The 27,777-nt window shown below is 58.3% G+C and overlaps 1 protein-coding gene across 1 annotated transcript in view; it reads left to right on the plus strand.

Moving 5' to 3' along the window:
• The window catches only part of LOC102255298 (oxysterol-binding protein 2), a 51,695-nt gene that overhangs the window by 22,707 nt on the left and 1,211 nt on the right, over positions 1-27,777 (plus strand). Inside the window, exons 3-13 of the mRNA XM_005869825.2 lie at positions 14,278-14,531; positions 21,233-21,428; positions 21,935-22,052; positions 22,547-22,598; positions 22,800-22,946; positions 23,796-24,041; positions 24,480-24,600; positions 24,791-24,894; positions 24,965-25,060; positions 25,140-25,324; positions 27,627-27,775. Coding sequence (XP_005869887.1) covers positions 14,278-14,531; positions 21,233-21,428; positions 21,935-22,052; positions 22,547-22,598; positions 22,800-22,946; positions 23,796-24,041; positions 24,480-24,600; positions 24,791-24,894; positions 24,965-25,060; positions 25,140-25,324; positions 27,627-27,775 — 1,668 coding nt within the window. The remainder of the gene's footprint in view (positions 1-14,277; positions 14,532-21,232; positions 21,429-21,934; positions 22,053-22,546; positions 22,599-22,799; positions 22,947-23,795; positions 24,042-24,479; positions 24,601-24,790; positions 24,895-24,964; positions 25,061-25,139; positions 25,325-27,626; positions 27,776-27,777) is intronic.

Genomic DNA, 27,777 nt, shown 5'->3' on the forward strand with positions numbered 1-27,777 from the left:
CCGGCTGCATGATCACTCCACGCGAGCCTCTGATGTCACTGCCTCGCGGCGTGGGGAGCCCCGAGGAACCCGTCCCGGTACCCCGCCGGCGTGCGCTCCCGATTCGCTTTCGCGTGGGGCATTTTGGAGAGGGGGCTGCAGCTAGAGACGCGTTGGTCTGATTAACCTCTAAAAAGGAACCGAATTATAATCCAGAGCTTTCAGAAAAGAAGGGGGAAGCCGCGGTCCGTGTTTAATCCACCCCCTAACCCGCCTTCCCGAGTGTCATGCTCTGGAGCGTGGGCAGAGTTGCTGCTGTGCCCACAATGGCTTCTCCTGGGGCCACCTGAGGTGTCAGCTGTGCTCAGTTCATTTCCCCCCACCCCCCACTCCGCCCCCTTTGCCCTTTGAGCTGCGACAGATCAGGAGTCGATGTAAGTGGCCGCCTGGGTTTGGTTTGAGCAATGGCCAGCCCTGAGGATGCTGCCCCCGGGGGATAGTGGTCCTGAATGACAGCAGCAGGGTGTGCGGGCACCATTGGCCGAGAGCCCCTTGTCAGCACTTGGGGGTGAGCGCTTAGCCGTTTAAGATTATGAAGCTCTGGCTTGAAAATCCTGGTGCTTGAGACCTCCATTACTGGAGATTTTGAATGAGTGAAACTTGCTGTGTTTACCTTAATGAGTGTTTATATTATGGTTTAAAAATATGGGGGAAAGTGAGGATTCTTTGACCTTGTAGATCTAACAGTCATAGAGGCAGTATCACTTACCTATAATTTATTAGAAACAGTTCCTTTTCCAGAGATTCTCAACCTTCCTAATGCCGCGACCCTTTAATACAGTTCCTCATGCTGTGGTGACCCCCAATTTCATTGTTACAAATTGAACATAATTAAAGCATAGTGATTCATCACAAAAACAATATGTAATTATAGATGTGTTTTCCGATGGTCTTAGGCGACCCCTGTGAAAGGGTTGTTCGACCCCCAAAGGGTCGTGACCCACAGGTTGAGAACCGCTGTTTTAGACATTAACGCCCTGTGATCTTAACAAACCTTGTAATTAACTTTGCCTGCTGACTGGTGATGCTAATGGCTTCATAAGGGCCTGGCCCAGTGCAAGTATCTTTGAAGTTGCAGACTCCAAGCCTCAGCCCTGGAGTCAAGTTTAACCATTTTAGGAGAATAAACCAAATTCTCCTGAAAACAAACAAAAAAACCCACCACACACCCACACATCTGAAGTCGTAGGGTGTCTGTAATTGTGAGCACTGGAAATCTATTTCATGGGAAGCTGATACTATGGCTCCGTCTTAAGAATCCTTGGTCTGGCTCAGTTGGTTGCGTGTCCAGTGCACCCAGAGGTCCTAGTTGGGTTCAGGTCAGAGCATGTGCCTGGGTTGCAGGCTCCATCCCCAGTAGGAGCTTGTGGGAGGCAGTCAATTGATGTTTCTGTCTGTGTCTCTTTCTCCCCCCACCCCCCCTCTAAAATAAAAAAAAAAAAAAAAAAAACGAATCCTTTAAAGAAACTTGCAAAGTATGATTGGTCTTATCAGTTTTCATTTTGGATAGAGTGTCATTTCTAATGCAGTTATGTTCTTTATGCAAAGTTTAAATGATGTTCCTGTTGTTCATTTAGGTGGATTTATTCTGAGGGTGAAGGTTGGAGTTAGAAAAAAAAAAAGTATGCGTTATCAGTTAGGTGTTAAATTGTTTCTCTTCAGTGGCCTGCCTGATGATTTTCTTGGTTGTCATTCTCTAGAAGATTTGCTGCCACAAGGGTGCTGGTATCTATTTGCTTTCTGCCTGGTGGTGGGAGGACGCTCACCTTGGTCAGTTGTGACCAGAGCAGTTGCACCTCAAGAACGGTGGCAGGATAACCTTCCTACCCCTCCCATCACTGTCCCCCTCTGCACAGTAGGTCTGGGCTGAGGGATTCGGGGAGGTGGGGAGGGTGCTTAGAACAGGGCCTGCAGCAGAGCTTGCTGTCCGGCAGGAGGCGGCCCGGGAGCAGGGCAGTGGCCAGTAGCAGCAAGGACTGGGCCTTAGTATCAGAGGCCACAGGGGCAAACCAGTGTCTCCCGTGGGCGCCCTGTGTGAAGGTGGCCTCGGAGGCCAGATGGAGTTTTCAGGAGAAACTGGAAATCGCTCAGTTTTTAAATGTTGGCCAAAATACATTTTTTAAACACTCAGGCAGGACAATGCCCATGAACCTTGCCAGCTAAAGAGAGAGAAGAGGCAGGGGTAGGGGCTGGGGGAGGCCTGGCTAGCTGTCAGCTATGGGAGGTGGGCCCCTCACACTGCGGGTATGGCAGGCGTGGGGGTGGGGCCCACTCCCCAGCATGCAAATGGGGTGAGACTGGCCTCCTCTGTGGCCTCTTCAGACACATTGAAAGGTATTGAAATGAGAGGTCACTCTGACAAATTTCTCCTGAGAACAGGGTCCCAGGGAAATTGTGTCTCACCCCTGAGCCCTCTCTGTGCAGGCTGAGGGGAGCTGGGCTTGCACCTGCCCTGGGGGTTGGGGACCATTTCAGTGGCAGGAGAGCATCAGGGCTTACTGAGGTTCATTACGTGGGCTGTTACTCTGGGGGTCCCTCAGCACAGCTGGGCATCAGGAGACCCGAGTTCTTGTCCTGTGCGGCCCGAGCACATCCCTGCCCCCTGTGAGCCTCAGTTGTCCCCAGCCCCACAGCTGAGGGGAGGAGTGGGTTGAGGAGGACTGGCCTCCCCCTGCTCTCGGACCTGGGCACATGGGAAGAGCCTGGGGATGGGTCTGCTGACAGCAGGCTGCTGCTCCATGGGCAATGGTGCATTCAGATTGCTCCTCCACCACCTGCCTGACCTTCAGATGGCTTCTTGCTTTTCTGAGTCAATTTCCTCATCTAAAAGGCAGTATTAAGCCTACTTACCTGGCTGAGAGGTTGAAATGAGATAAAATGTGTATCTATGCCTACTAATTAATCAGTCTGTCTGTCTGTCTGTCTATCTGGCTTTCTGTGCTTCAAGCAGGGCCAGGTGCCGCAAATGGAGAAATGCCCATTGAGGGTCTCTTGTAAGCTCTGAATTCGGCCCTTGGCAGCTCACTCCTTTGCCTTTGTGTGTGTGTACATGCACGTGCACACAGGTGTGTATAGGATCTCTGCATCTTTTCTGGTCCCAATGCAAAACTCTGAAATTGCAGAAAATAGGGACCCCTCACTCTGGCCTTACCAGAGGTCAGGGCCAGGTGGCCTTGGGCAGCCCTCAGGTCAACACCCAGCTGGGTGTTGGAGGATGAGGATGAGTAGGCAGTGGAGGATGGGGACAGACAGGTGCTCAGTTGGGTGTGAGTGAGGTGTCAGGGCCTCGTGAGAGGTGAGTGGACCCCAGTGGTGGGTTGGATCATGAAGGACAGGTGGGCCAGCCCTGGAGGTGGTGTGTGGCTTAAGGAAAGGAGGCTTTAGGGTAGCGCCTACCTCGGTTATATCCTTCCTGTGCCCAGGGAACGGAAGGACATCTGGCCTCATGGGAGTTCACTGTTACCTGGTGTGATACAAGGAAGTAGGACATGCTCTTATAGACATGTCACCTGTAGGATTCCACAGGTAAGAATTCTACCTGGTGAATGAACCTGATGGCAGTGATGTATGAAAGCCCCTGCCTCTTCCTGGCACATGGCAGCTGCACATTAATACTGCTGTGTGGATCTCCCACTGTGCTTATGTGCATACATGTTTCACAAGGAGATGCCTGTCGGGGAGCAATGCTTACTGCTGTATTTTTCACATAGGCTGAGGAGGGCGGTTTCAGTGAGCCAGCTTGCCAGGGCAACCTTGGGGCCTTGCACCTGATACAGTCTAGACTTCAGAGCCAACTGAGACCTGGGGTGATGCGGGAGAGGCCATTCTAGCACCCTCACTGGTGGAGCCAGGCTGCCTGGTACACATAAGGGGGCTTTATCAGTGGCAGCAAGTAAACTGATTATTAGCCATGCCATTCTACAGACGGGGAAACTGAGGCTAAAGGAAAAGAGGTGCCTTTCCTAAGATCACACAGGCAGGAGGAGGACCAGCGCCTGCACACTCTGCCAGCACTGACCACGTGACGATAATAGAATGGAGGGTCACTCTGTGCTAAGAACTGTCCCAGCAGCTGTGTGGGGCGCGCAGCACCCACAGCCAGGTGACAGGAACCCACACCAGTGAACAGATGAAGGGGCGCACCCCCGGCTGGCCAAACTCAGAGCCCAGGGGGTGCTGGTCACGCCACGAAGAAATGAGAATGTGCACACGGCCCGAGGGGCGCAGCAGTCCGTGAGCTCTGAGGAAAGGCGCTGCCCGGGGCGGAGAGTGGGCATGGACTGACGGACAGGCTCGCTCTAGGTGCCTCTTCCTCTGACCTCGTCAGGGAGGGTCATGTAGCCCCCCTCTGTGGACGGGAGTCATTCCCGACACCTGGTTTCCCTATAAAGTGCCCGGCAGCTCCGACCAGCACAGCATCTGATCAAATAGATGAGCAGTCTGAATAAAGATGGAGCTACGGGCTTCAGGCTGCCAGAGAGAAATGTCCTTTTCTGTACTGCTTCCCTCTGACGTGTGTGCTGAACAGTGACGCCTGACGCACATCTTCAGAAATAGTAGCTGCTCGGGCTGGGCGGGTGGTGAGGCGGAACGAGGCCACAATCTCAGGGAGCCCAACTCCACCCAGGCAGTGCCCGTGGGCAGTCCTCCGTGGCCTAGCAGGCCCGGCGTCCTTCTGGCTGTAGGTGGGAGCTGGTTAGAGGACAGATGTTCTTTCCTGAGAGGCTAGAACGGGCCCAGCCCCCAGGTGCTCCCCTCTGCCCAGGATATGTTTATATCAGAAGCTGAGCAGTTTGTATGGGGCATGACCGTGAGATCATTAACAATTTGGCAGCTGCTCATCTGCCTGAAGAAATTCCCTCCCAACCCCCTTCTCACCTCCCCCAGCACATACCCACACCCAGAAACACTTTGTTCTTGGCCAAACCCCCTGTGCAGTCATTATTTTTAAGGGCTATTTACTGTTAAGGCAACAATTCCAGATGTTCATGGGGTTTCCATAGCTCCAATATCCCTCATGTCACTGTTTTTAGGTCTCTATTTTTAGTATTTTTCCTTTATGTGAGCATCCTTTTTACATCATTGGGATACAAAATTGCCATTTCACACGACTTTTCATTTTAAGCACTTTCCCACATTATCGCAGGCTTAGTGTGTGTCCGTTGAATAGCTGTGGGAAGCCTTTTCCTTCTGTTAGATGTTGGTTCTTCCCACATTGTCAGAGCCAAACTGCTTGATGCCTGAGCATTGCTGGCATGTAGTTTTCCTCTGGTGTTTCTTTCTGGGACAAATTCCCAAGAGTGTGATCACTGAGTCCAAGGATGTGACTTCATCTCTGTGGTACCCCTCGCCCTTTGGCCCAGTGTTCCGGTCCTTGACGCTTTAGAACAGCGGTTCTCAACCTATGGGTCGCGACCCCTTTGGGGGTCGAACGACTCTTTCACAGGGGTCGCCTAAGACCATCGGAAAACACATATATAATTACATATTGTTTTTGTGATTAATCACTATGCTTAAATTATGTTCAATTTGTAACAATGAAATTGGGGGTCACCACAACATGAACTGTATTAAAGGGTCGCGGCATTGGGAAGGTTGAGAACCACTGCTCTAGGGGCCGGGGGTGGACACCTCCCCTGTGTGAGACTTCCATCATCCTGAGAGTCTTTGACCGGCATAAAGTTGTGCCCTGTTAGTGTTTCCACTTGCAGATGACTAACCAAAAAGCATGAGTTTCCCCACAAGTTCGGTTATTATTTGTGTTTACCCTCCCGTGGCCCATCAGCTGCGTCTCCTCTTGCCTTTGTGTGGAAACCCAAAGGGAAGCATTATCATGTGTTGGTCTGTGTTCGATATGGCTGGGACCTTCAGCATGGACCCGTTTCATAGCCAGGCAATAATGGCCTCGCTGGAGGCGAGGCACTGTGTTAAGCCCTTTACAGATGTGTTAACCCATTTTGCAGATGAAAAACTGGAGGTTTAGTAACTATGCCAGGTCACAGGGGTGATGAATAGCAAAGTGGGACTCCAGGTCTGCTTGGCTCGTAGACGGGGAGCGCTCTCTAACTTGGTTAAACGAAAGGGCCCGCTTTAGCCCCTTGTTTCTCTGAGACGAGAGTTCGCCCGTCTGCCTGACGTGGGGCAGAGTATGAGGTTCCACCTCTGCAGGGCCTGGGGTCTCCTCCTCGCCCTTCCCTCCAAGCTCTGCCCGGGCCGGGCCCACCCACCTCTCTGTGGACTGCAGAGGTGGGAGAGCAACCAGAGAGGTTGGTGAAGGTGGGATGAACACGATTCCTTGCAGGGACTGTGTGGCCAAGGTCTGGCTGAGGTGGGGCAGGTCGCAGGGCGATCGGGCTGTGATCCATGTCCCTTTGGCTTCCTGTATTAGCTGAGTCAGGGGTGGCACAAGGACAACCCTGAAGCGAGTCTTCTCCTGACCCCAAAGCACCTTAATCCCCTTACTGCTCACACCTGCACACTGCCTCGCAGAGACAACACAGTGCCATCCACTCATTCTACAGGTTCTAGTAGCACCTCCTGCCTGCCCGGCCGGGATGGGGGCTCAGCCAGGCAGACGCAGCCCGTGCTCCTTCCCCCCACCTCGGGCCCCGCCTCTGCTCACTCCCCGTCATTGACGCCAAGAGGCAGCTGCACGTGGAAAGTTCTTGAGTGTGATTACGCGGCATCAGATGATTTCCAGGGATAAGCAGCGTGGCTGTGTTCAGGCCAGGAAAGTGTAAGGGAGTAGTTTCCAGTGGCCTGCTCAGCAGTGACGCTGTCCGGGGCAGATCGGGGGGTTCTCACGGATGGGTCACCAGACCTCCTGTGGCCTGGAGACGGGCGTTTGTGCTGCGCAGAAACCACGCACACAGGTGGGCTCCTTGTGCATTAGGGATCCTCTCCCTGGGTGGGGACTGCTGGGCGATCGGGTCCCAGTGGTGCCTGGTGACGTGGGAGGTGTGTGAAGTGTGGTCATGGTTTCTGAGGAGCTGTGCTGGGAGTTGGGCTGAGCGTGGCACCTCCCTAAGCGCCAGCAAAGGCAGAAAGAAGCCCTCCCGCCATGTTCCCACCACGGCCCCAACAGGCGGGGTCATGGGGAGACCAGAGCTCATAGCCCAGAGGGATATGGAACAGCTGCTGCAAGCCACCGAGTCAGGAGATGGGAACGCTTATGGACTCTGATGAGAGCAACACACAAAGCTGAACTGTGCTCAGTGGACCAAGGCTAGTCTGCAACATAGAAACACGGAAACTGTTTCATTTCCTGAACTGTCGGGAGAAGGGGAGGTTTTTTTTCCAGTTTGGTTGCCCAGCAGGCAGCACAGGGCACTGGGGAGAGGAAGCCTGGGGCTTGATGTCAGCAGGTGGGAGAAAGGGGAGCGCCAGTGCTCCCCTGAATGCGGGCTCAGGCCAGAGCAGCAGTGCCACAGCCCAGTCAGTTCACAGCCGGGGAGTGGGGGGCAGTCTCCCGGCCGAAGTCCAGCTGCCGTGAGGTTGGCCCTCCTGCACCTGCCTTGGGTTGGCAAAGGAGCTGCCCATGTTCCTTGGGACCTTGGGGTAAGACTTAAACCTGGACAGCGATGGGGAGTGAGCCCAGAGGCCCTGGGGAGAGTCAGCACCCCACAGCGCTTCACCTGGGATGGGCACCCCATTCACTAAAGGAGACCCCAGGGAAACCCCAATAAGGTGGAAGCCATAGGTGGGCTGGGCGTTCTGCAGGCTGGGGAGGCTGGGGCAGTAGGTTATCTTCAGCGTCACAGCAGGTGCCATAATGAGCACGCGCCTCTATTTTTGCTCCGTCTCTGCGCCAGGTTTGTTTCCCTGGAGGGAGGTGGGCCCTGCTCCAGAGCCATTAGTCTTCCTGAGGGCGCTGTTTGGCTGCGGGGTCCCAGCCTCCTGGCCAGGAGGGAGGCACTGCTTCTGTGGGTGTCCTCGCAGCCTAACACTGCTCATGCGCCTACTCTTCACTCATGTGGCTGGCGGCTTTGACACTGTGCCCGGCCCTTTCTTTGCCCAGCCTCTCTGTGTGCTGGCCTCGCTAGCCAGCAGGGCTCCTGCAGAGGGTTCCGCCACAGAGGATGCCCTACAGACTGGTGTTTGAGGGATGAGGTTTTTGCCCCTGCAGCTCTGGAAGAATGGAAGCCAGGCCGTTTTTACATGTAGGGTACCCAACCCTGAGGCCCACCTTGTCCTGCTGATAGCCGCCCTGGTGAGGATGCAGCCCGTGCCCCTCTCCTGGGGAAGCTGCCAGAGAATCCAATGTGGTTGCAAGGGCGCCTGCTGCCCTCGACACCCCTGTGCTGGTCACCAGGGAGAGAGGAGGGGCGATGGCCGCAGAAGGTCATGAAGAACAAGATGACGCCGGTATTCTGGCTTGCGTTTTCCATCTGCCTGCCAGGGTTTCACAATTTATTATTTATCATCTGATTTTCCACCAGATTAGATCCTAACATCCTTCCAGCGTCCTCAAGGCCCAACTTCTCAGCATTAATTCACCTGCCTCCTGGGGGAGGGGCACCATCCTTAACCCTCCAGGCCGCCCTCTCCTCTGTGGGTGGGATTCCCGCAGCAGAGCCTGTCACCCGTGGCGATGCCACGGCACATGGATGCACAGGAGCGGGCAGTCACTGAGCACCAGCCGCTCCCTCTCAGACCCACTGGAGTTACTTGTCATCCCGTGGACTCGCCTTGAAGTCTCTTTCTGTCTCTCCTCGGCATTCAGTGGACTACAGTCCGCGATCAAACTCAGGTGGCTTAACAGCCTCCTGAAATCTAAACGGAAATCACCAAACCTGCTGCCATTGCCCGTCTGAGGTGCTAACATGCAGATGGGAAATGGCTGGTTTTTGCCAGGAGTGCAGCGCCCCCAGGTTCTCACTCGAAACCGACACCTGCTGCGTGTGTCTCCTCAGAGGCCCTGCGGTGGGTGTGTCTGCAGAGCTGGGCTGCACACACACACTCCCTGCTCAGCAGCTCAGTGCTCAGGGTGGCATGAAAGCCTGCCCCACCCGGGGACTGAGACCACCCCGCTGGAAAGCTGCTAGGCCCAGGACTGAGGCCCGTCCCCTCCCCGTTCTGCGCAGTCAGGCTCAGCAGAGGGAGGGGAGCAGTGCTGCCCCATTCATGGTGCTGCTGGCCTGAGGGAGCATCACGGGTCGAGGTTAGTCCTGCCGGGGACAAAAGTGCCCATCAGCCTCCGCTGGACAGTCGGGTCTCAGGCCCTGGTGCAGTGGGTCCTTGTGTGTGGGGTCCTTCACCACCCTCCCCTCCCTGTGCCCCCTCTTCTGTGGAGCAGGCAGGCCAGGCCAGCGCCAGCGGGTCCAGTGGGGGGTGAGCAAGGACACACAGACTCTCAGACAGGATGTGTCCCTTACTCCCCCCTCCCACCCCAATCAGCCAGTGGCGGGCCTTGGCTGCTTCAGGCCTCCACCTGCCTTGCACCGCCCTGCGATGCCTTTGGGTCCCCTATGGTGGCTGCCTCCTCCCCCTGCTCCCTGTCTCCCCCCAGGGCCCTGGCGCCTGTGCCCAGCTTGCTGCTGGGCCTAGAGAGATGAGCAGGCTATCCATGACCTTTGTCCCCTTTTTACATGTTTATTCCAGTTGGGCTCTCAGGAGCCCAAGAGAGGGAGCCTGAGGGGTCAGGGCGGCTGCTCAGTTGACTGTGAGGAGCCCAGGGCCTTTGGGGAGGGGCCATCTAAATGCCCTCCCTGCTCAGCACCCCACTGGGCTCCTGTGCTTGTCCCTCCACCCCATAGGCCTGTGCCCTTCCTTCCCCTGCGTCCTGCTCCTCTGTCAGGGCCCAGCTCAGCACGCCCGCCCCCCAAACAGCGCCAGATGTGGGTGCAGAGGGAGGAGTGAGCACTGGGCTCCCCCGTGGCCTGGACTTTGCCTGCCCCGCACCCCCCTCCCCCCGCCAGCCAGGGCGGTTAGCACCTCCAGCCATGGTGTGTGAGGGAGAGGACCCTCCGGTCAGCCTGTGTTTTGACCTCAGGGAGGTTGTGGGCAGGTGAGGGAGAAACCAGCAAGAGACCGTGCAAATGGGGTGGCCACAGGGCCTCTGACCCGCCACCGTGTCACCACCCTGTCCCTGTCCAGAACCAGTCTGTGTGGCCTTTTGGGTTCTGGGTTTCAAAAAGCTGCCCTCTGACAGGACTTGCCATCCAGAAACTTGATCTATTTTCCTCCAAAGATGTAAAAGAGCTCCACTTGTAAAAATAGCTCACCTGGCTCCGCTGAGCTGGCTGTTTCCATGGCAACCCACTCCTCCCCAGGAGCCCCTCATGAAAGAAGGTCCCAGCCCTGGCTCAGGTGCCCACTGGGCTCTTTAGCCAGAGCGGCTCCTAAAGGGTTCAAGAGGAGCCCCGAGTGGGGAGCAGGGGTGGGGGCACAGTGGCTTCCTCTGGCTCCAAGTCCTTTGTGGTTTGAAGTAAATTCAAGACTGACTATGTGCAGAAGTGAGCTGTGCTGATGAAGGTGACAGGGATTGGATAGGCTGATGCCAGGAAGTCCCGGCTCTGCCCTGTCATGCGTGGGGTGCTTAATGTCCTTTTCCAGAGGAGGCACTCATATCCGCAGCCGGTGTTGCTCAGTGGATAGAGTATCAGCCCAGGGAGTGAAGGGTCCGGGTTTGATTCTGGTCGAGGGCACATGCCTGGGTTGCAGGTTCGATCCCAGCCCTGGTTGCGGTGCGTGCAGGAGGCAACCAATCGATGTGTCTCTCTCACATCCACATTTTTGTTTCTCTCACTCCCTTCCACTCTCTAAAAATCAATGGAAAAATGTCCTCAGGTGGGAACTAACAATATACACATAAGTATGTACCTATCCACCCCCAGTGTACAGACAAGTACACTTAACCAAAGCCGCATGGAGTCGACGCAGGACTGCCTGACCCAGAATCACCTCCTCTGACCAGTCAGGAGGCATATGTGCCAGGCTGTGAGGGCGGGACAGAGGGGCTGTGTGTGCAGGTAGGAGTCTCAGTGATTAACTAGAGAGCTTCTGGGGACCACCTGCTAGGCCAGCCAATCAAATGTCTGATCAAAGACAGAGTGAGAACACAGCTCGGTGTTCAGCTCAGCCACACTCGGTGCGGCCACTCAACAGTGGCCCCATGTCCTTGTTCCCGGGGCCTGTGCTGTGTTACATGGCAAAGGGACCTGAAGGGGTGATCGAGGGTCTTGAGATGGGGAGACTACCCAGGTGGGCCCCATGTAGTCACAAGGGTCCTTAGAAGAGGGAGGCAGGCAGGTCAGAGTCAGAGGGAGACACTGAAGATGCTGCTCTGCTAGCTTTTAGGATGGAGGAAGGGGCCACAAGCCTAGGAATGCAGGCACCCCACAGCCCGGGGCAGCCTGGCGGCCCCTCCTGAGAGCTGCTGTGCGCTAAGTCCTGGCCTTGGAGGGAGAGGGCTCCTCTGTGCCCGGCAGGGGCTTTGTCTGAACCCCGATTGCAGTTGCTGCTGTTCTGGTGTTAACATAGTTGCAAAATTTCTGTAGGATTTTGCCTCTGGCAATAGCTCAGTGTCTGCTGTGTTGCAGTTTGGATTGTTCTTTGTTCCTCGCAGATGTTCATTGTGGCTGAATTTTATTCCCAGTGGGAAGTGGGGACAGAGAGTATATTTGGGTGATAAAAGCTCTAGAATCCCCAAGGCCATAAGCTTGAGAACTGCAGGCCTTAGCAACTTTATACATACAAGCGTGTTCCTTGCTTTGCACTGAATCTGCCGCCAAGGGCGTCCCCGTCAGGGGACAGTGGGCAGTGGAAGCTGAGGAGCTATTTCACGGCCCTTGCTGGGCATCTCCCGTTCGCCCCTCAGAAAGCGGAAGCTCATTCGGTGCCGTCCGTCCTTTTCTCCGATTTGAGGAAGGTCACACGAAGTAGTTCTGTTTGCATCTCTGAGTTTCGTCTATTTTGCCGTGTGGGTTTGCTCCTTGCAAAGGACCCCTGACCCCTAACTGAGACTTGGGGACTCAGCATGGCCAGAGCTCACCATTTGGGAGGCAGAGTCCCCTTCATTGTTCAGCTCTGCTTCCTCCCCGGCGTGGGGTGTTCACGCTGCTGTGTCAGTACTTGTCTGAACAGCCTGAGGCACTGTGGGAGCCTGGGAGGCTGGGCCACATGTCAGCTTCTGAGTGACACCCATCCTCTCCTTGAGGACTGGCCGGGTGGAGGGACAGTGTCGGGGTGAGGCCATCACCGGTCATTCATCGCCTTGGAGCTGGTGGGTGCTGCCATCATGTCCGGGCTGGGTTTAGGGATCCTGTTCTCTCCAGCCCCTGGCCACCCTGGCCCCAGCCCTGCCAGGCCTCTGGCCTCTCTGTCCCTGCCATCTGCCCACCATCCACCTGCCACCATACACTCCCTTTTACCGAGGACAAAGGCCCAGGCTCCTCGGCTGTCAAAGGCCCTCACCCTCTGCGCTCTCCAACTAGCTCCTCTGTGCTCCCCCCTACTTCTCACTTCCTTCTCCCGATCCCGCCATCCTGTGTGTGACCGGCTGCTCCGTGCACGCCACTGCAGACTGACGGTCTGACAGATCTCCTGGGATGTGCCCAAGATCGGTCATTCACTCACCCACCCACTCACTCCGTCTCTTGCCCCACTTCCCCTACCCTCTTCTGCCTCCCTTGTTCTCCTACTCCCACTGTCTGTCTGGAGAGACTCACTCCCCATCCCCAGAGAACAGGCTGTGCTGGTCTGTAATTGCTGACCGGTGTCTTCCCACCCCAAACCCCAGTGACTTGGGAGCAGAACAAGCCATCCCATGTCCCTGGCGGCTGGACTTGAACTTGGACCCTGAGAGCGGCTTACTAGGGCATGCTGCTTAATAACAAGTTAAGTAGATATGTGGTTCCCTCCCTCGCCCTGACTAGTCAGTGGCTGGCCCTTCTGGTTGCTAGACGTACTGAACCTGGAAGGGTGATAGGAAGGTGGCATTGTAGCTAAGAGCCCGAAGTCTGAATTCTAGATGCTCCAGAGCTCCCTCACCTCGTGACCCTGGGCATGTCAGTGACCCTTGCCCCCGCCCCACCTCACTAGGCTTCGTGTGCACTAACAGGCAGTGCCCTTGCCCAGGGCCTGGCACGCAACAAGGCAAGATGCACGTTAGCTGTTGGAGCCTTTCTAAGGCAACCCAGGCAGAGGCGAGGCCTTCTGTGCAGACTGACCTGCAGACCCCGCTCTGCCCCCTGGTTGCAGGGCCCACCCTGGCGACCTGTCCTCCGGGAACCTGCACTTTCTCCCTGGCAGAACGGAAATGATAGTCAAGGTCTGCCCACCACCGACCCCTGCGAGGGGCCGCGTTCACATGAACAAAGCCAGTGGCCCAGGGCCTGGCCCAGCACCTGTGGTCTCCGACACTGGGTCATGTAGGGCTGTAGGTGGGCTGGCTGGAGGACTTAGGGGGAGGCTCCTGCCCCCGGCTCGAAGCTTCTTATGGCCGCCAGGGACAGGCTGTGCAATGCATGCTGCCCCCCACCCCTGCTCAATTGGGCCCCACATCACTGGCTGGCTTGGCACTGCCACCTGCTCGGGGCAGTGACTCAACCGTGGCCACCCACAGACATCCTGCCCCCTGTGGGAAGAAGTCTATTCTTCACAGTATGCACCTTTTTCAAAAGGGTTGTATCTTGGGTTACAGATTTCCTTCATCTAAAGAGGTTTCTTGCTGAGGATTCCGAAACGAGGCATTTCAGAAACCCCTGAGCAGTCACAGGCTCTGGCACCCATAGGCCCTCAGCCTCCTGGTTGTCCCGTGCTCCACATTAAAGCAGGAGCAGGGCCCCGACCTCCTGCCCCTGGGCCCCCTTGAGGCCCCCACAGCTCTGTGACCGCTTGGCTGGCAGCGGGCCAGGACCTCGGGCACCCCAGCCTCCCAGGAGAGGGCACTTGAGGGCACTGGGCAGCTGTGAGAGGAGGGGGTGGGGAGGTCAGCGTTCACCCGGCAGCGAGGCCCTGGCAGCCTGGTGTGGAGGAAGTGGCTCTGGAGGCAGCAGACTAGCTGGGTGGCCCGGGGCGTGACTGCACTTCTTTGAGCCTCAGTTACCTCTTTGGTCCCCCTTTACATCCCTTCCCACTACCCGAGAGGGCCTGTACCCACCCAGGAAGGCCGGGGGACCCCTCACCCTGGCGGGGGGCAGGAACTGGCACCTCGAGGACACTCTCCTCCCTCGAGCCCAGCAGGCCCCTCCTGCTGTCAGTATCAGTGATCACCATGGCAACTGTTTCTCTCTGCAGATGACTCTGGGGACGACGACGAGACTGCCGCCCCAGCTGACAAGACTGAGCTCCAGAGCACCATCAAGAACCTCTCCCTGAAGCTCGATGACCTCAGCACGTGTCACGACCTCCTCGCCAAGCACGGCGCCGCGCTGCTGCGCTCCCTGAACGAGCTGGACAGCCTGCGCATCCCCTACGACAGCAGCGAGAAGCTGAAGGCTGTGAACGAGCGAGCCACCCTCTTCCGCATCACGTCCAATGCTATGATCAATGTGAGTGCCCCCCCATCCCGCTGCCCCGGCCCGGGGCTCCCCCAGAGGGAAGTGGGGGTGGCTGGGGTGCTTGACAGACCAGGTGGCGTCAGGTCGTTTCCCAGAGCTGGTGCCCTCCACTCTGGATCCTGTACGTCACCTCGTCCTCCCAGAGGTCGCTGGGCGAGGACATCCTTTTTAATGGTTGGTGGAAACCGGGGTTGGGTCAGAGAGGGGAAGCCACCCAGAGGTGGTGGCCCGGGTCCAGGGAACATGGTCCAGGTGGCCATCGGGCGACCAGAGACAGTGGGCAGTCCTGGTGCCTAGTGAGCCCCAGGCGGGGTCCAGCCTCCGAAGCCAGGAGGGAGAGCAGAGCAGGGTCGGAGTCGGGACCAGGCTCTTTGCCCGACACCAGGAAACCCAAGGGTGGGGGAAGATGGAGGCTGGAGTCCACCTGGGATCTTGGCCTGAGGTGGACTGGGCTGTGGGGCTAGCGGACGCCCCACCCACCCTGCTCCCGCTGCACAGGCTCGGGACTGGAGCGGCCGGGGTACCGGGGCCTGGGGCTGAGGAGGGACACCCTTTCCCAGAGACAGCCACAGGTCCTGGCGCTCAGCAGGTGCGAGGACGTGCCCATGTGCTCAGGGTGTGGTTGGGCCGCAGCTCTGGGGCTGCCTGTGTGTTGGCCCCATCGTCAGTCTGCGCTTGCGTTTTCCTCTGACCACCCCTCTCAGCTCACTGGGCTCCTTATTGCCCAACTCTAGGGGCCCAGGCCCCGCATGCCCTGAACATGGATTAAGCATTTAACGACGCAACAGTGTTCCTGTTTCCCCACCCACCCCAGGAGCCCTGCTCCCCCCACCCCCCGCCATCCGCTGAGGCGGAAGCCACTTTGTCTGAGTAAGCAGTTTTGGTTTTTCCCCGATAATGAGCCTCTCAGCTGGTGTGAGGCTCGCCTGTGTGTGAAGCCATGGAAGCAGCCTGCCGCTCCAACTGAGGCTGGGTTATGCACGTAGGAAAGGAGAGACTGCCGCCAGCCAGAGCCCACAGGGACACACATCCTCCAAAGGGCCCCAGGCAAGCAGCAGCAGCAGCAACACACAGACACACACACACACACACACACACACACGCGCGCGCGCGCGCGCGTCCCCACCCGACCACTGCTGACCATCACCCCGTCTGGTCCCACGTCCCATGGGTTTTCTACTGAAGCATCTTGGCAGGTCCTCCCTGCGAGGCCAGGGCAGTCCCCTGGCAATCCCTGGGGCCTGCAGCTGCCATGCCTGGCACCGTGCCCAGCACACGGGAGCCTCAGTGAATGAGCGCGGCTGTGAAAGATCGTAGGAGCAGTGAATGAACCGCTTAGCGTCTGCAAATTCCCTTGCGGGTGATTCTGTGAGTCTGATCAAAGGCAGCCCAGCAGTTCCCTGGTTGGATTACTGTTTGGGTAACTGCGCATTAGCCTGTCATTTAGCAGGAAGCTCCCAGCACTAGACATGACTGGTCTTAGACTGAGCCTGAACCGCCGCTGGCCGGGGTGTGGGGACCGGAAGCCTGGAACCCGGGATGTGCTGATGTGGTAGCAATGGATCAGTCGTGTGGTTTAGGTGAATGATGGAATGGATACATTACCATCACGTGCTTTGGGTATTCATTTTTTTTAAGTGAAAAAAGTAAATTCAAGTTTTACTCTTTTTCCTATAACTTTATCTTTGTGGTGGAGCAGGGCCCTGGTCTGAAGGACAGGCCTCCGGGACGGTGGTGGTGGGCCAGCAGCAGCCCGCCCACTTTCTCCCATCACTGTACTTTTCACCTCAGCCACGTGAAGTTGGTGTCCTTAAGCTTCCTCCTCCTCCTCCTCATTTGTACTGTTTAGGTGCCACCCTGAGGCCCAGAGCAGTCATTTTGCCCAAGGGTCACAGGCCCAGCTGTTGCATGAGCACTTGGGGTCGCAGCCCTTGGTCCCTGTGTGACCCCCAGGGTCCGTGCTCAAAGCCCGGGGCTCCATCACCTGTCACCAGGCCTGGCACACGGGCTCCTGGTTGGCCTGGGCTCCCCATGGCTTGCCCTTGAGTTCTGGCCTTGCGGGCCCTGCCCTGGGCGGAACCCACAGTACTGCATGGTCACTCTAGGAGCAAGCCTGCCCTGGGTGGTCTGACTGTCCCGTACCCCCTGCCAGGTGCCCCTCCTGGCCTGTGGAAGCAGGTTCTGTCTGTAGGCCCGGGGGCCAAGCATGGCCAGGGAAGTGCTGCTTCTGTGACTTTCGCTTCCACTTCCCTGCCGCCTGCGCCCTTGGGACCTCCCTGAGCCGCCCAGCACATCTCCTCCTCTCGGCCCTCCCAGTCGGAGGCACTGAGGTCTGTGCGGCAGGTGGTGGCGGCGTCTCCCGCAGTGCTGGGCCCCGGAGGTGGGCTGAGCGAGGCAGACTGCTCCTGACCCAGATCCACAACTGAACTGGGAGAGGCGCCTCAGAGTTGGTGACTCTTGCAGAGCCTGGACTTGGCCCCTCCAACTACACGACCCCCGTGACCCTTAGGAGCCGTGAGTTCAGGTCAGCCCAGTTCACCCCAACCAGCTCTTTGCGACAGGGCAGCATGCGGCTGCTGGTTGACACTGAGGCATGGAGGCCCTCCATGACCCCTCCATGGTCCGGCCAGGCCCTGTAACCATGGAGATGACGGGGTGTGTTGGAGGTTAAAAGACCTTAGGAGGAAAGAGCAGGTTGCTGGGGTGGAACAAGAGGTCATGGAAGCAGACTGGCAGGAGGAGGGGGGACCTGGAGGGAGGGGGGAGGAGAGCCTGAAGCAGGCAGGCTGGGGTGACTTGGAGGGAAGCCTGGGAAACAGGAACCCGGTCAGGAGACCTCGCATCACGTGTGACCTGAGAGTACTTTGCCTTTCACTTTCAGTGAAGCTCGTGCAGCCAAGGAAAAGGGTCCAACCCACCTTTTAGCTCAGCAGCCACTGCCTGGAAGCCGGGCTATTGTGAGGCAGAGGCAGGTGTCAGAGCCCCACTGGGAGGTCCCTGTTGTTACCTAAGGGTGAGTGGCAGCTGGGCGTTGAGGGAAGGGCCAGCGGAGTGGCTGTGGGGGTGACAACAGGCCCCAGGAAGGCCTGTAGGTGGGGGTCTAGGCTGCTGGGAGAATAGGGGAGACCTCCTCCTGACCCCGCCCTGGCCCTCACGTGCTGGTCGGTCCCACCGGTTTGGGCAGGATGCAGGAGGGCCCTTCCCAGGAACAGGTTTTGTGCAGCCAGCTGGTGAGCAAAGCCGGTCTGTGGGCGAGCCCCTCAGGAGACCAAAGATGGTCGAGGTGCCCAGTGGGGGCAGAAAGCAGCAGGGGTTCTGGCTAACGGGGAGGTTGCCACCAGGCCCATCTCCAGGGCCCGATGCAGCGGACACTGCCCCGAGGAAGGCCCGTGCGGTCACATTTTGGTGTGTGCAGTAGAGCTAGCTGGACGGGACGGTGCAGATCCTGACAGCAGGGACTTAGGAAAGTCTGGGCAGGAGTGGCTCCCAGCACAGCCAGAGCCAAGTGCAGCGGGGGAGGCAGAGGCGGGGGGTGGGGGAAGGTCCAGGCCAGAGTGGGACACCTGGGCAGAGGGGGGCAGGGTGGGGGCAGGTGCAGAGGCAGCAATTCAGGGCCAAGGCCCCAGGTCAGAGGCATCAGAGGAATAAAGACCCAGGTCAGCAGGAGCCATTGGCTGCTGGATACACTGAGGCTTCTCTGAGCCCCATTTGGAGACCATGGGGGCTGCTTGCGCCCACCCAAGCGAAGCAGTGGTGAGGGCCCCGGAGCCCCGCCTCGTTCTTCCGGGGCCCGTGGGAAGGTTCCTGTCCAGCTGACCACTGTTCTGCTGCCGGAGAACCTGCTCATTCGGGTCCTGGGGAGAGGAGTAAAAATAGATTCTGGAACTGTCTAAACTCAGCTGGCAAACTGGTGGCCAGATGGTGCTCGGTCCTGTGTGCACGGAGTAAGCTCTTCTGAAGGTGGGAAGGGCTATTTTAAAGTCTGGATCCCAGTGAAAGTTGCCGCCTGGTGCCTCATGGAGTCACATCGAGGCGAGGCTGTGACTGCCCTCGGTGGTGGGAAGGGCTGGCTGGCCCCTGCGAGTGCCGGGCAGCCTGTGTTGAGTGCCAGGTGAGGAGTGGGCACAGGCAGATGGCCAGCCCGGCCCTGGGAGCTGCTCGGCCTCGAGGGCCCAGGAGGGTGGATATACAGGATGGGGGCTCGGCTGGTCCTGACCCAGAGGGACCCCATCTGAGTCTGGCACTCCCATCCCCGCTTCAGGGCCCCCCCTTGGCCTTGAAGGCCCGAGCTGGCCCTGCTTCTGGTAGTGTGGCATCCTCCAAGCCCTGCTCGCCTGCCGGCATTTGGGGAGTGGCAGGGTCGCTGTCAGGATTAGGATTAGGAACACAAAAGCGATTAGCTTGTCCTCCTCCCTCCTGGGCGAAGGCTTCCAGCTCAGGAGCTCTGCGTGGCAGCAGCTTCCCTTGGAGCTCACACCTCGGCCAACAGTTTCCTGTCTGTGGGCAGCTCTCAGCCTCTCACCAGGCCAGGCTCTGGGACGGGGAGTCCCGGCCCCCAGCCGCTGCTGAGCAGGGCCCGCCCATGTGGGGACCCCTTTCTGTCCTGGGCCTTTTGGTTCTCACTCCCGCCCTCTGGAGGTAGAAGCCCACAGCTCTTCATCTCAAGGACCTCTGTAGCCTCGGTGGGAGGAAGGCCATCACCCTGACGGGACTCCATAGGAGTCCTGAGTTTCAGCCTCTGTTTGTCCCACGAGGACTCCAAGGCCCAGGAGGTCACAGTCCTGCCCAGGGTGGGCAGTGAGGCCGTGCCTGTGAGGGGCCCGGATGCTGGGCTCCTTATCCTGCCTGCTCCCTGCCCCGTGCATGGTTCAGCAGCAAGTGTCGTGTGGGCAGGGGCCTCCGGGTGCCCCACTCTGAGAGCGTGGCAGTGTCTCAGGGGAAATGTGACTGTGGGTTCGGAGCCTGGACCAGCCAGGCCTTCCCTGGATCCCCCGCCCCAGCAGCCCCCCTGCTGGGCCCCAGGCTAATCCAGCTTAGTGGGCAAACAGTAGTCCACAGCCCAGCTCAGCATTCCCCGGGCGGGCGCAGGGGGCAGGAGCCTTTGTGCTGTGTGGCCAGGATGGGGCTGGGAGAAGGGTGGCAGTGCCAGAGGAAGCCCTGGGCGTTGGGGACGGACACCAGGTAGGTGCACTGGGGCTCTCCATAGCCCCCAGGTGACTGGAGCAGCTCATCTACTGCAGGTACCCGCCTCCCCCCCACCCCCGCCCCGCCCAGTGGCAGTGGTGAAGGCCCTGGTCCAGCTCTGTGAGCCCTTAGATCAGCGGTTCTCAACCTCTGGGTCACGACCCCTTTGGCGGTCGAACGACCCTTTCACAGGGGTCGCCTAAGACCATCCTGCATATCAGATATTTACATGACGATTCCTAACAGTAGCAACATGACAGTTATGAAGTAGCAACGAAAATAATTTTATGGTTGGGTCACAACATGAGGAACTGTATTTAAAGGGCCAGAAGGTTGAGAACCACTGCCTTAGATACTGTGGTGCAGCAGCCTCAGCCCCGTCCCCTCTGTAGGCAGCTGTGACGTTCTGATCTTGTATCCAGCCCAGCCACATGTGGCCTGTCCCAGGGGTCGCACTCCTGTCCCCTTGCTGCTCCTTGCCAGCCTGTCCTGCAGGTGCTGGGAGGCAGGCAGGGCCGAGTCCTGGTGCTTCAACAGGGTTCTTCCCCAACATCCTTGCTCATGACCCGCCTGGGACCCCGCTGTGTGGCCTCCGAGCTCAGTTTCACTGCCTGTGGAATGGGGGTGGGGGACCCTGTAAGCGTCTGGAACATTTCTAACCGCCTCCCCACCACCACCTCTTCCACCTGCTGGTGCGAACCCAGCAAAGAGGTGCCTTCGCGTTGGGGTGGTGGTCACTGGTGTGCAGTCAGGGGCCCCACCTGCAGGCTGCAGTGGTGAGGAAGAGATGGGAACTGGGGGCGAGGTGGAGGCCACTGTAGGACCCAGAGGATAAAGGCTTGGCTCCACAGGGGGCTCACCCAGGCCCACCTCGAGGGTCCCCACACTGCAGGGGAGTCCGTGAGTGCCGCTCCACAGGAGCAGGGGCGCCCTATGGATCCATTATTTGCAAACTCAAAAGAGCCCCCGACTTGGGACGGCCCCGGGCGCAGGCGCTCCCCTCCCGGGAGCCTGGTAAGCACAAGGGGACTGCTTTCCTTCCGAGGTCTCCCAACCTGTCAGGATAAACCCCGGCCCTTCTGGAGAAGCGGGTTATGGTGGCTTAGGTGTGGCCACATGGGACCCGCACCTTGACCTTGAGGGAGGGTGGGAGGCCCCTGGACTGAAGTGGCCCAGGGTCTTGCAGAGGAGCTGCTGGGAACGGAGCCTCTGGTTCCTGATGTGTGAATGGGGATGACCCCCTCCTCCCACCTGGAGGATGTTGCTGGGTGAGCTGAGACCGGGAGCTGTGAGCACAGGGTCTGTCAGACACTGTCGTCTCACAGAGAGGACGCCGCTGGGAGGGGCGCCGCCAGAGCAGTTCCCAGCCAGCTCTGAGAAAGCCAGGTCCCCTGGCAGCCCAGGAGGCAGCAGAGGGGTTGGTGACCGCCAGGGGTGCAAGGGGCGGAGACAGGACCCGTCTTCCTCACTGGGCCACAGGCTCTGTGCTCACACACTCTCCCTCCCAGGCCTGCAGGGACTTTCTGGCACTAGCGGAGGGACACAGCCGGAAATGGCAGCGGGCCCTGCAGTATGAGCAGGAGCAGCGCATCCACCTGGAGGAGACCATCGAGCAGCTGGCCAAGCAGCACAACAGCCTCGAGCGGGCCTTCCGCAACAGCCTGCCCGGCCGGTCCTCCGACCCCAACAAGAACTTCAGCCAGGGTGAGCGCTCGGCCGGGCCTGGCCACTCCAGCCGCAGCCTCCCTCCCGGCCAGCCTCTCCCAGCTTTGTGTCCCATGCCAGCCCTCATCTGGCCAGTCTCCCCGCGTCTAGGTTCCACTTCTCAAAAGACAAGTTCAGTGACCCCACTGTCCCCTCGGTGCCAGGGCTGGCAGGCGGCTGCCTGAGGCTAGGAGTCATGGTGCCCTGGGAAGGGCAGAAAGGGCAGCTAGGCCACCCCCAGACCGAGCAGCATGTAGAAGGATGGGGGGCGGGGCTTTGGAAGGAAGGAGGCTTCTGAGCCAGAGCAGTGACAGGAAAGCACATTCGGAGAGTGGATGAGGGCAGCCACGGCAGGTTCATCAGGACCAGGCCGCCGGAGTTGGGGGGCCCGGGGGGACACAGGATCAGAGTATGGGGTGCAGGTCCTGTCGGCTCTGGACCCCTCAGGTGGGTGCGACGAGGCTCTGTGAAGCTGCAAATGACGCAGCAGCTCTGCGTGTCCCTAGAAAGCCTCTTGACTTCCAAGGAAGAGGACAGTGAGGAAGATGAGGATTCGGAGTATTTCGACGCCATGGAAGACTCCACCGCCTTCATCACTGTGATCACCGAGGCCAAGGACGACAGGTGGGCTCCCGGGGCGGCTGCTTTAAGTCTCGTGTCAGACGGTATTTCTGCTTAGGTTGGGCCTATTGTTCCTTAAGTCAAAAAAGGCCCCAATCGAGTTTGTATCAGGGTTTCATTTTCAATGGACAGAGAACAGGGCACTCACTGGCTGGAGGCGGTTCCGGCCTGGGGAGGGGGAGAGCTGGGACCCCTGCGGCTCCTCCAGAGGTGCCCCCCTGGCTTCACCTGGTCCTGGGTCGGCCTGGCCTCAGGAGGCTGTGCTGACACCTCGGGAGGGTTTCTGAGCATCTGCTGCCACGGGCCTCAGAGAGTGGAGCCCCTCCAACCTGCCCCGGTCCCGCAGCCCCACTGAGCATCCTGAACCGAGGCGCCCCATTGGAAGGAAGCCTGGGGCGGCTGCCCCTCCGATCTCACTGGAGGGTCTGCTAGAAGGTGCCAGGCCCTGGGGAGGCCTCGGATTTGTAAATAACCTGCCCCCACTGTGTTTCCTGCAGAAAAACTGAGGGTGGGACCACAGGCCCTGTGGACTGGACCCCGGCAGACAATGTGAGTGACGGGGAGGCCCTGAGGGGGGCTGAGGGGAGGCCAGCACCTGGAGCTCGGGGCCCTGGGGCAGGCCCAGTGGCTTGCTGCCTTCCGTCCCACCAGCAGCTGGTCCTCAGACTCCCTGGGTCGGGGGTGAGGACGAGGCCTGGAGGGCCACGTGCTCTGGCCTCTGCCGATGCACACACTCTGCTTCTCTGGCAGGTACAGGATGGCGCTTCACTCACACCCAAGGGCCCCCCCAAAGTCAAGAGGCGTGTCCGCATCCCCGACAAGCCCAACTACAGCCTTAATCTCTGGAGCATCATGAAGAACTGCATCGGCCGGGAGCTCTCCAAGATCCCCATGCCGGTAGGGCTCAGGCAGGGGGCCTCACTGGGTCCCCTGGGAGTCGCCTTCTCTGCCACCTGAGGCGCGAGCACACACTGTTGAATCATGTCATTGCCGCCATCCCCCAAGAGCAGAGGTCTCAGGGACCCCCATGTCGCTGCACCTGACGGGGCCTTATGATGTCCTGGCTGTCCGGACCCGTCCGTGGGACTGGCAGGCTTGGGCTGTGTGTGTAGACAGGTAGGCCCTCCCCCAGCGAGGTCACACAGCAGGCTCAGGGCACGGGCGGGCACCCTCTGGCTGCCAGGCCACAATGGCATCTCCAGAGGAGGAGCTTGGAGGTTCTAGGCCAGACTTGGTTCCACTGTGACCCCAGACAAGTCCCTTCACCTCCAGCCTCTGCGTCCACAGCTGCAAAGGGGGGAGATGAACGGCACCCACTTCTGAGTGTCAGGTAAGACCCTGCCCGACCCAGGGTCACAGCCCAGCACCACAGCCGGCAGGTGCTCTCAACTGAAAACCTGCGTAATAGCTCAATAGCTCAGAATATGAGCAAGACCAGACCCACTTTGTCCATCATTTACTCATTCCCATGGCTCAGTGCTGAACAAGGCAGAAGCCCTGGCGTTGACATCCTGGGGTGGGAGAAGGACAGCAAAGTAGTGCAAGTGTGCGGGACAGCAGGTCAGGCGCGGTGAGGGCTGTGGGGGAAACGAAGGTGGGACTGCAGTGCTGGACCAGTTGTCAGAGGAACCTCCCTGAAGGTGCTGTCTGAGCAGCAATGTCCCTGCACATCTGAGAAAAGCCAGGGTGCTACGCTGGGAGCAGCTGGCTCAGCTGGACCCCAGCCGGACCCCCACCCTCCCACAGGTCAACTTCAACGAGCCCCTGTCCATGCTCCAGCGGCTGACGGAGGACCTGGAGTACCACCACCTGCTGGACAAAGCGGTGCACTGCACCAGCTCGGTGGAGCAGATGTGCCTGGTGGCCGCCTTCTCCGTGTCCTCCTACTCCACCACTGTGCACCGCATCGCCAAGCCTTTCAACCCCATGCTCGGGGAGACCTTCGAGCTGGACCGCCTCGAGGACATGGGCCTGCGCTCCCTCTGCGAGCAGGTGAGGCCACACACTCCTCCAGGCCTGGGGTCAGAGGCGACGAAGGGGACCCAGCCTCTGGTCCTGGCATGCCCATGCCCATGCCCATGCCCAAGGAGCTGTCAGGCCGCGGTCCAGTTAGGCAGCTGGGTCTCCTGCCTCTGGGCAGGGCGTGGGGAGGTTAACTGGAAAGTGGGCACCGAAGCCCGTCGCAGGCACCCTGACATCCTGAGGCGTAGGCTCTGCCATCACCCCCACCTCACAGCCTGAGAGCCGGGTGTGGAGACGCCCAGCCCTTGTCTCACAGTCACAGGCTGCACCTGCTGCTGTGCCCTGGCTTTTCCTTGGAGCACTGTCTCTCCGGGGCCTCCAGGGGTCTGTAGCCCTTGATGCCTGCCGGCTGCCTGGGGGCAGGCCTGGCCCGGGTCCCGCAGACACTCATGTGCGGGTCTGTCGCAGGTGAGCCACCACCCTCCATCAGCCGCGCACCACGTGTTCTCCAAGAACGGCTGGAGCCTCTGGCAGGAGATCACCATCTCCAGCAAGTTCCGGGGCAAATACCTCTCCATCATGCCGCTAGGTGAGCCGGGCCTGTGCCCTCCCAGGGCAGAGTTCTGGATAAGGGGGAGGGTTTTCCCACACCCAGAAGCCAGCCTGGAGCCTCCCTGGCCGTGTCCCTTCCCCTCTGTGTGAATACAGCTCCCAGGCCCCTGGGATGGTGGGGCCCAGCCTGGGGAGCCATGACCGCCGACCCCGTGTCTCGCCTCCAGGTGCCATCCACTTAGAATTTCAGGCCAGTGGGAATCACTACGTGTGGAGGAAAAGCACCTCAACTGTGCATAACATCATCGTGGGCAAGCTCTGGATCGACCAGGTCAGGGGTGCCCTCGGGAGCGGGGGTCTGGCCTGCGGATGGGCCGCTGACCACCACCCTCTCTCACCAGACGGGGGACATTGAGATTGTGAACCATAAGACCAAGGACCGGTGCCAGCTGAAGTTCCTGCCCTACAGCTACTTCTCCAAGGAGGTGGCCCGGAAGGTAAACAAGGCCGCCTCGCAGAGCCCTGAGGGTCGGCCCAGAGAAGGCCTTGCCCACGCCGGTCCTGCCATGTCCACAGGTGACAGGCGTGGTGAGTGACGGCCAGGGCAAGGCCCACTACGTGCTGTCAGGCTCGTGGGACGAGCAGATGGAGTACGCCAAGATCATGCAGAGCAGCTCCGGCAGCCCCAGCGTGGACGGCAAGCATAAGACCGTGTACCAGACGCTGCCGGCCAAGCTGCTGTGGAAGAAGTACCCGCTGCCGTGAGTGGGGGGACCGCAGGGACTTCTGAGGGCAGCGGGCAGGGTGAGGGGACAGCAGGGGACATTGCCAGACAGGAAGCCAGCGGCACAGGGGTCAGAAGGGCTCAGTCCACATGTGGGCAGGAAGCCGTGCTGTGTGGCTGACATCACCCAGGGTAGCAAGTCCTATGCAGAGCCTTCCAACAGCTCATGGGACAGAGTCCCCGTGGTCCAAGGAATGGAAACGACACAGTGGCACACAGACTCCAAAGACAGGAAACGTAAGATCGCTGCACTCGAGACCTCCTCAGAAGGTCTAAGGCAGTACGGCCCGCGGGCCACATGCAAATACAAATATTGTATTTGTTCCCGTTTTGTTTTTTTACTTCAAAATAAGATATGTGCAGTGTGCATAGGAATTTGTTCATAGTTTTTTTAACTATAGTCCGGCCCTCCAACGATCTGAGGGACAGTGAACTGGCCCCCTGTTTAAAAAGTTTGAGGACCCCTGGTCTAAGGGAACCCATCCGCTAAGTCCAGGCCAGCAGAAATCATCAGAACCAGGCAGGGAGACAGGCCTGGGAAGAGGAGCCGCTCGAGGGAGGGGAGCAGGTCCTCACAGTGCCCTGCGGACTCCGGTCTGAGAGCAGGACCTGGCCTGGAGCGAAAACAGGAGAGAGTTTTCCACGCGTAGATCTGCACAGTGGGACTGTTTAAACCGAATGAAGTGAAAACACTGAGCCGCCAGGTTTCAAAAAGAGATTACTGCCCGGGGACCAGCAGACTGACAGCTCACCTCCTGGGCAGTAAGGGAGCTTGGAGGCCAATGAGATCTCCCGGGAGCGTAGACGCGGCTGGAATTAGACACCCGCTGAGAACATCTTTACAGGGTGAAGCGGAAATAGACATTTTCCGACGAATGAATCCCAGATGGAAGATCTAAGAATGTGAACCTAAGTGAACAGTGAATACACACAAATAACCACATGGGGTTTAAAATGTAAACATAAAACGTAACTGCGATGATGTAAGTCAAAGAGGGGTGAAGGGAAGGAAACTTCTTGAAGACCCTCATGCTGCCCAAGGGGAGGGTCCAGATGTGTGTGAAGCATGCATAGTGTGATTCCTAGAGTGACCACTAAGATGGTATATGTAATTGGAATCCCAGTAGGAAAGGAAAAGAAAGAAAAATGGAGAGAAGTAAAGCAATGAAAGACCCCAGGTTGAAGGGGCCTTAGAGTCGCAGAGACAGGAGGGAAAGACAGACTTCTGCCCAGACCGCACTATGGCGCAAGGTTCCAGTCAGGGAGGGAGAATCAGATTGACATCAGATTTTTCAGCAGCTGATGTTGGGTTAATATTTTCAAAGTAAAGAAGAAAAGAAAATAGGTACATTTTCTGTTCAGCCAAGTTCCCATTCAAATATGAGGGCATGACCACAGCTCGGCAGGTTTGATGCCCCAAAACCCACAGTGAAAAAGGTACTGGGCGCAGCACTTCAAAGGGGGGATGTTCCATAATCCAGCACCGAAAGGGGGGACAACGCCACGTGCTGGGGTTTGGGGAGACAGAGAAGGATGCGAAGGAATCCAGATAAATGCACCCTCTGAAAGAGAAATACATCGTGGAAATGCTAACCAATAAAACCATAATGACGAGCCCTAGCTGGTTTGGCTCAATGGATAGAGTGTCGGCCTGCGGACTGAAGGGTCCCAGGTTCGATTCTGGCCAAGGGCACATGCCTGGGTTGCGGGCTTGATCCCCAGTGGGGGACGTGCAGGAGGCAGCCGATCAATGATTCTCTCTCATCATTGATGTTTCTATATCTCTCTCCCTCTCTCAAATCAATAAAATATATTAAAAAAACAAACAAAAAAACCCCATAATGACGGTATTAATATCAGGTAAAGGAGTCTTCAAATCAAAAGCATTATTAGGGATGGAAGAGTAGCTACAGGTTAAAAAGTTGATTTCCTTAAGAAGGTATAATAGTTTCAAACATACATGTAATGAAATAGCCTCAACAATATATACAAAGCACATGTTGTTAGTAAAGGAGGAAGTGGATAAATCCGTCATCACAGTGGGAAACTGAAGAGATTTCACTGATAAATTTGAACAAGTGGACGAAATGGGGAAACTCCCAGGAGTATGGGAGCAAAACAGACGCAGCCAGCGGGGCGGAGAGGGAAGAGCAGTCAGGTGGAGCAGTGGGGTGTTGCCAGCTCCTCGGGGTGTGGGCTGGAAGGGGAGATGGGCTGGGGTGGAGATGGGCTGGGGCCCGGGTGGGCTCGGGGGACAAACCATGTCATCGCCTCCGCAGGGAGAACGCCGAGAACATGTACTACTTCTCCGAGCTGGCCCTGACCCTCAACGAGCACGAGGAGGGTGTGGCGCCCACGGACAGCCGGCTGCGGCCCGACCAGCGGCTGATGGAGAAGGGGCAGTGGGACGAGGCCAACACGGAGAAGCAG

This window comes from Myotis brandtii, unplaced genomic scaffold, assembly GCF_000412655.1.
Source record: "Myotis brandtii unplaced genomic scaffold, ASM41265v1 scaffold303, whole genome shotgun sequence".
Taxonomy (NCBI): Eukaryota; Metazoa; Chordata; class Mammalia; order Chiroptera; family Vespertilionidae; genus Myotis; species Myotis brandtii.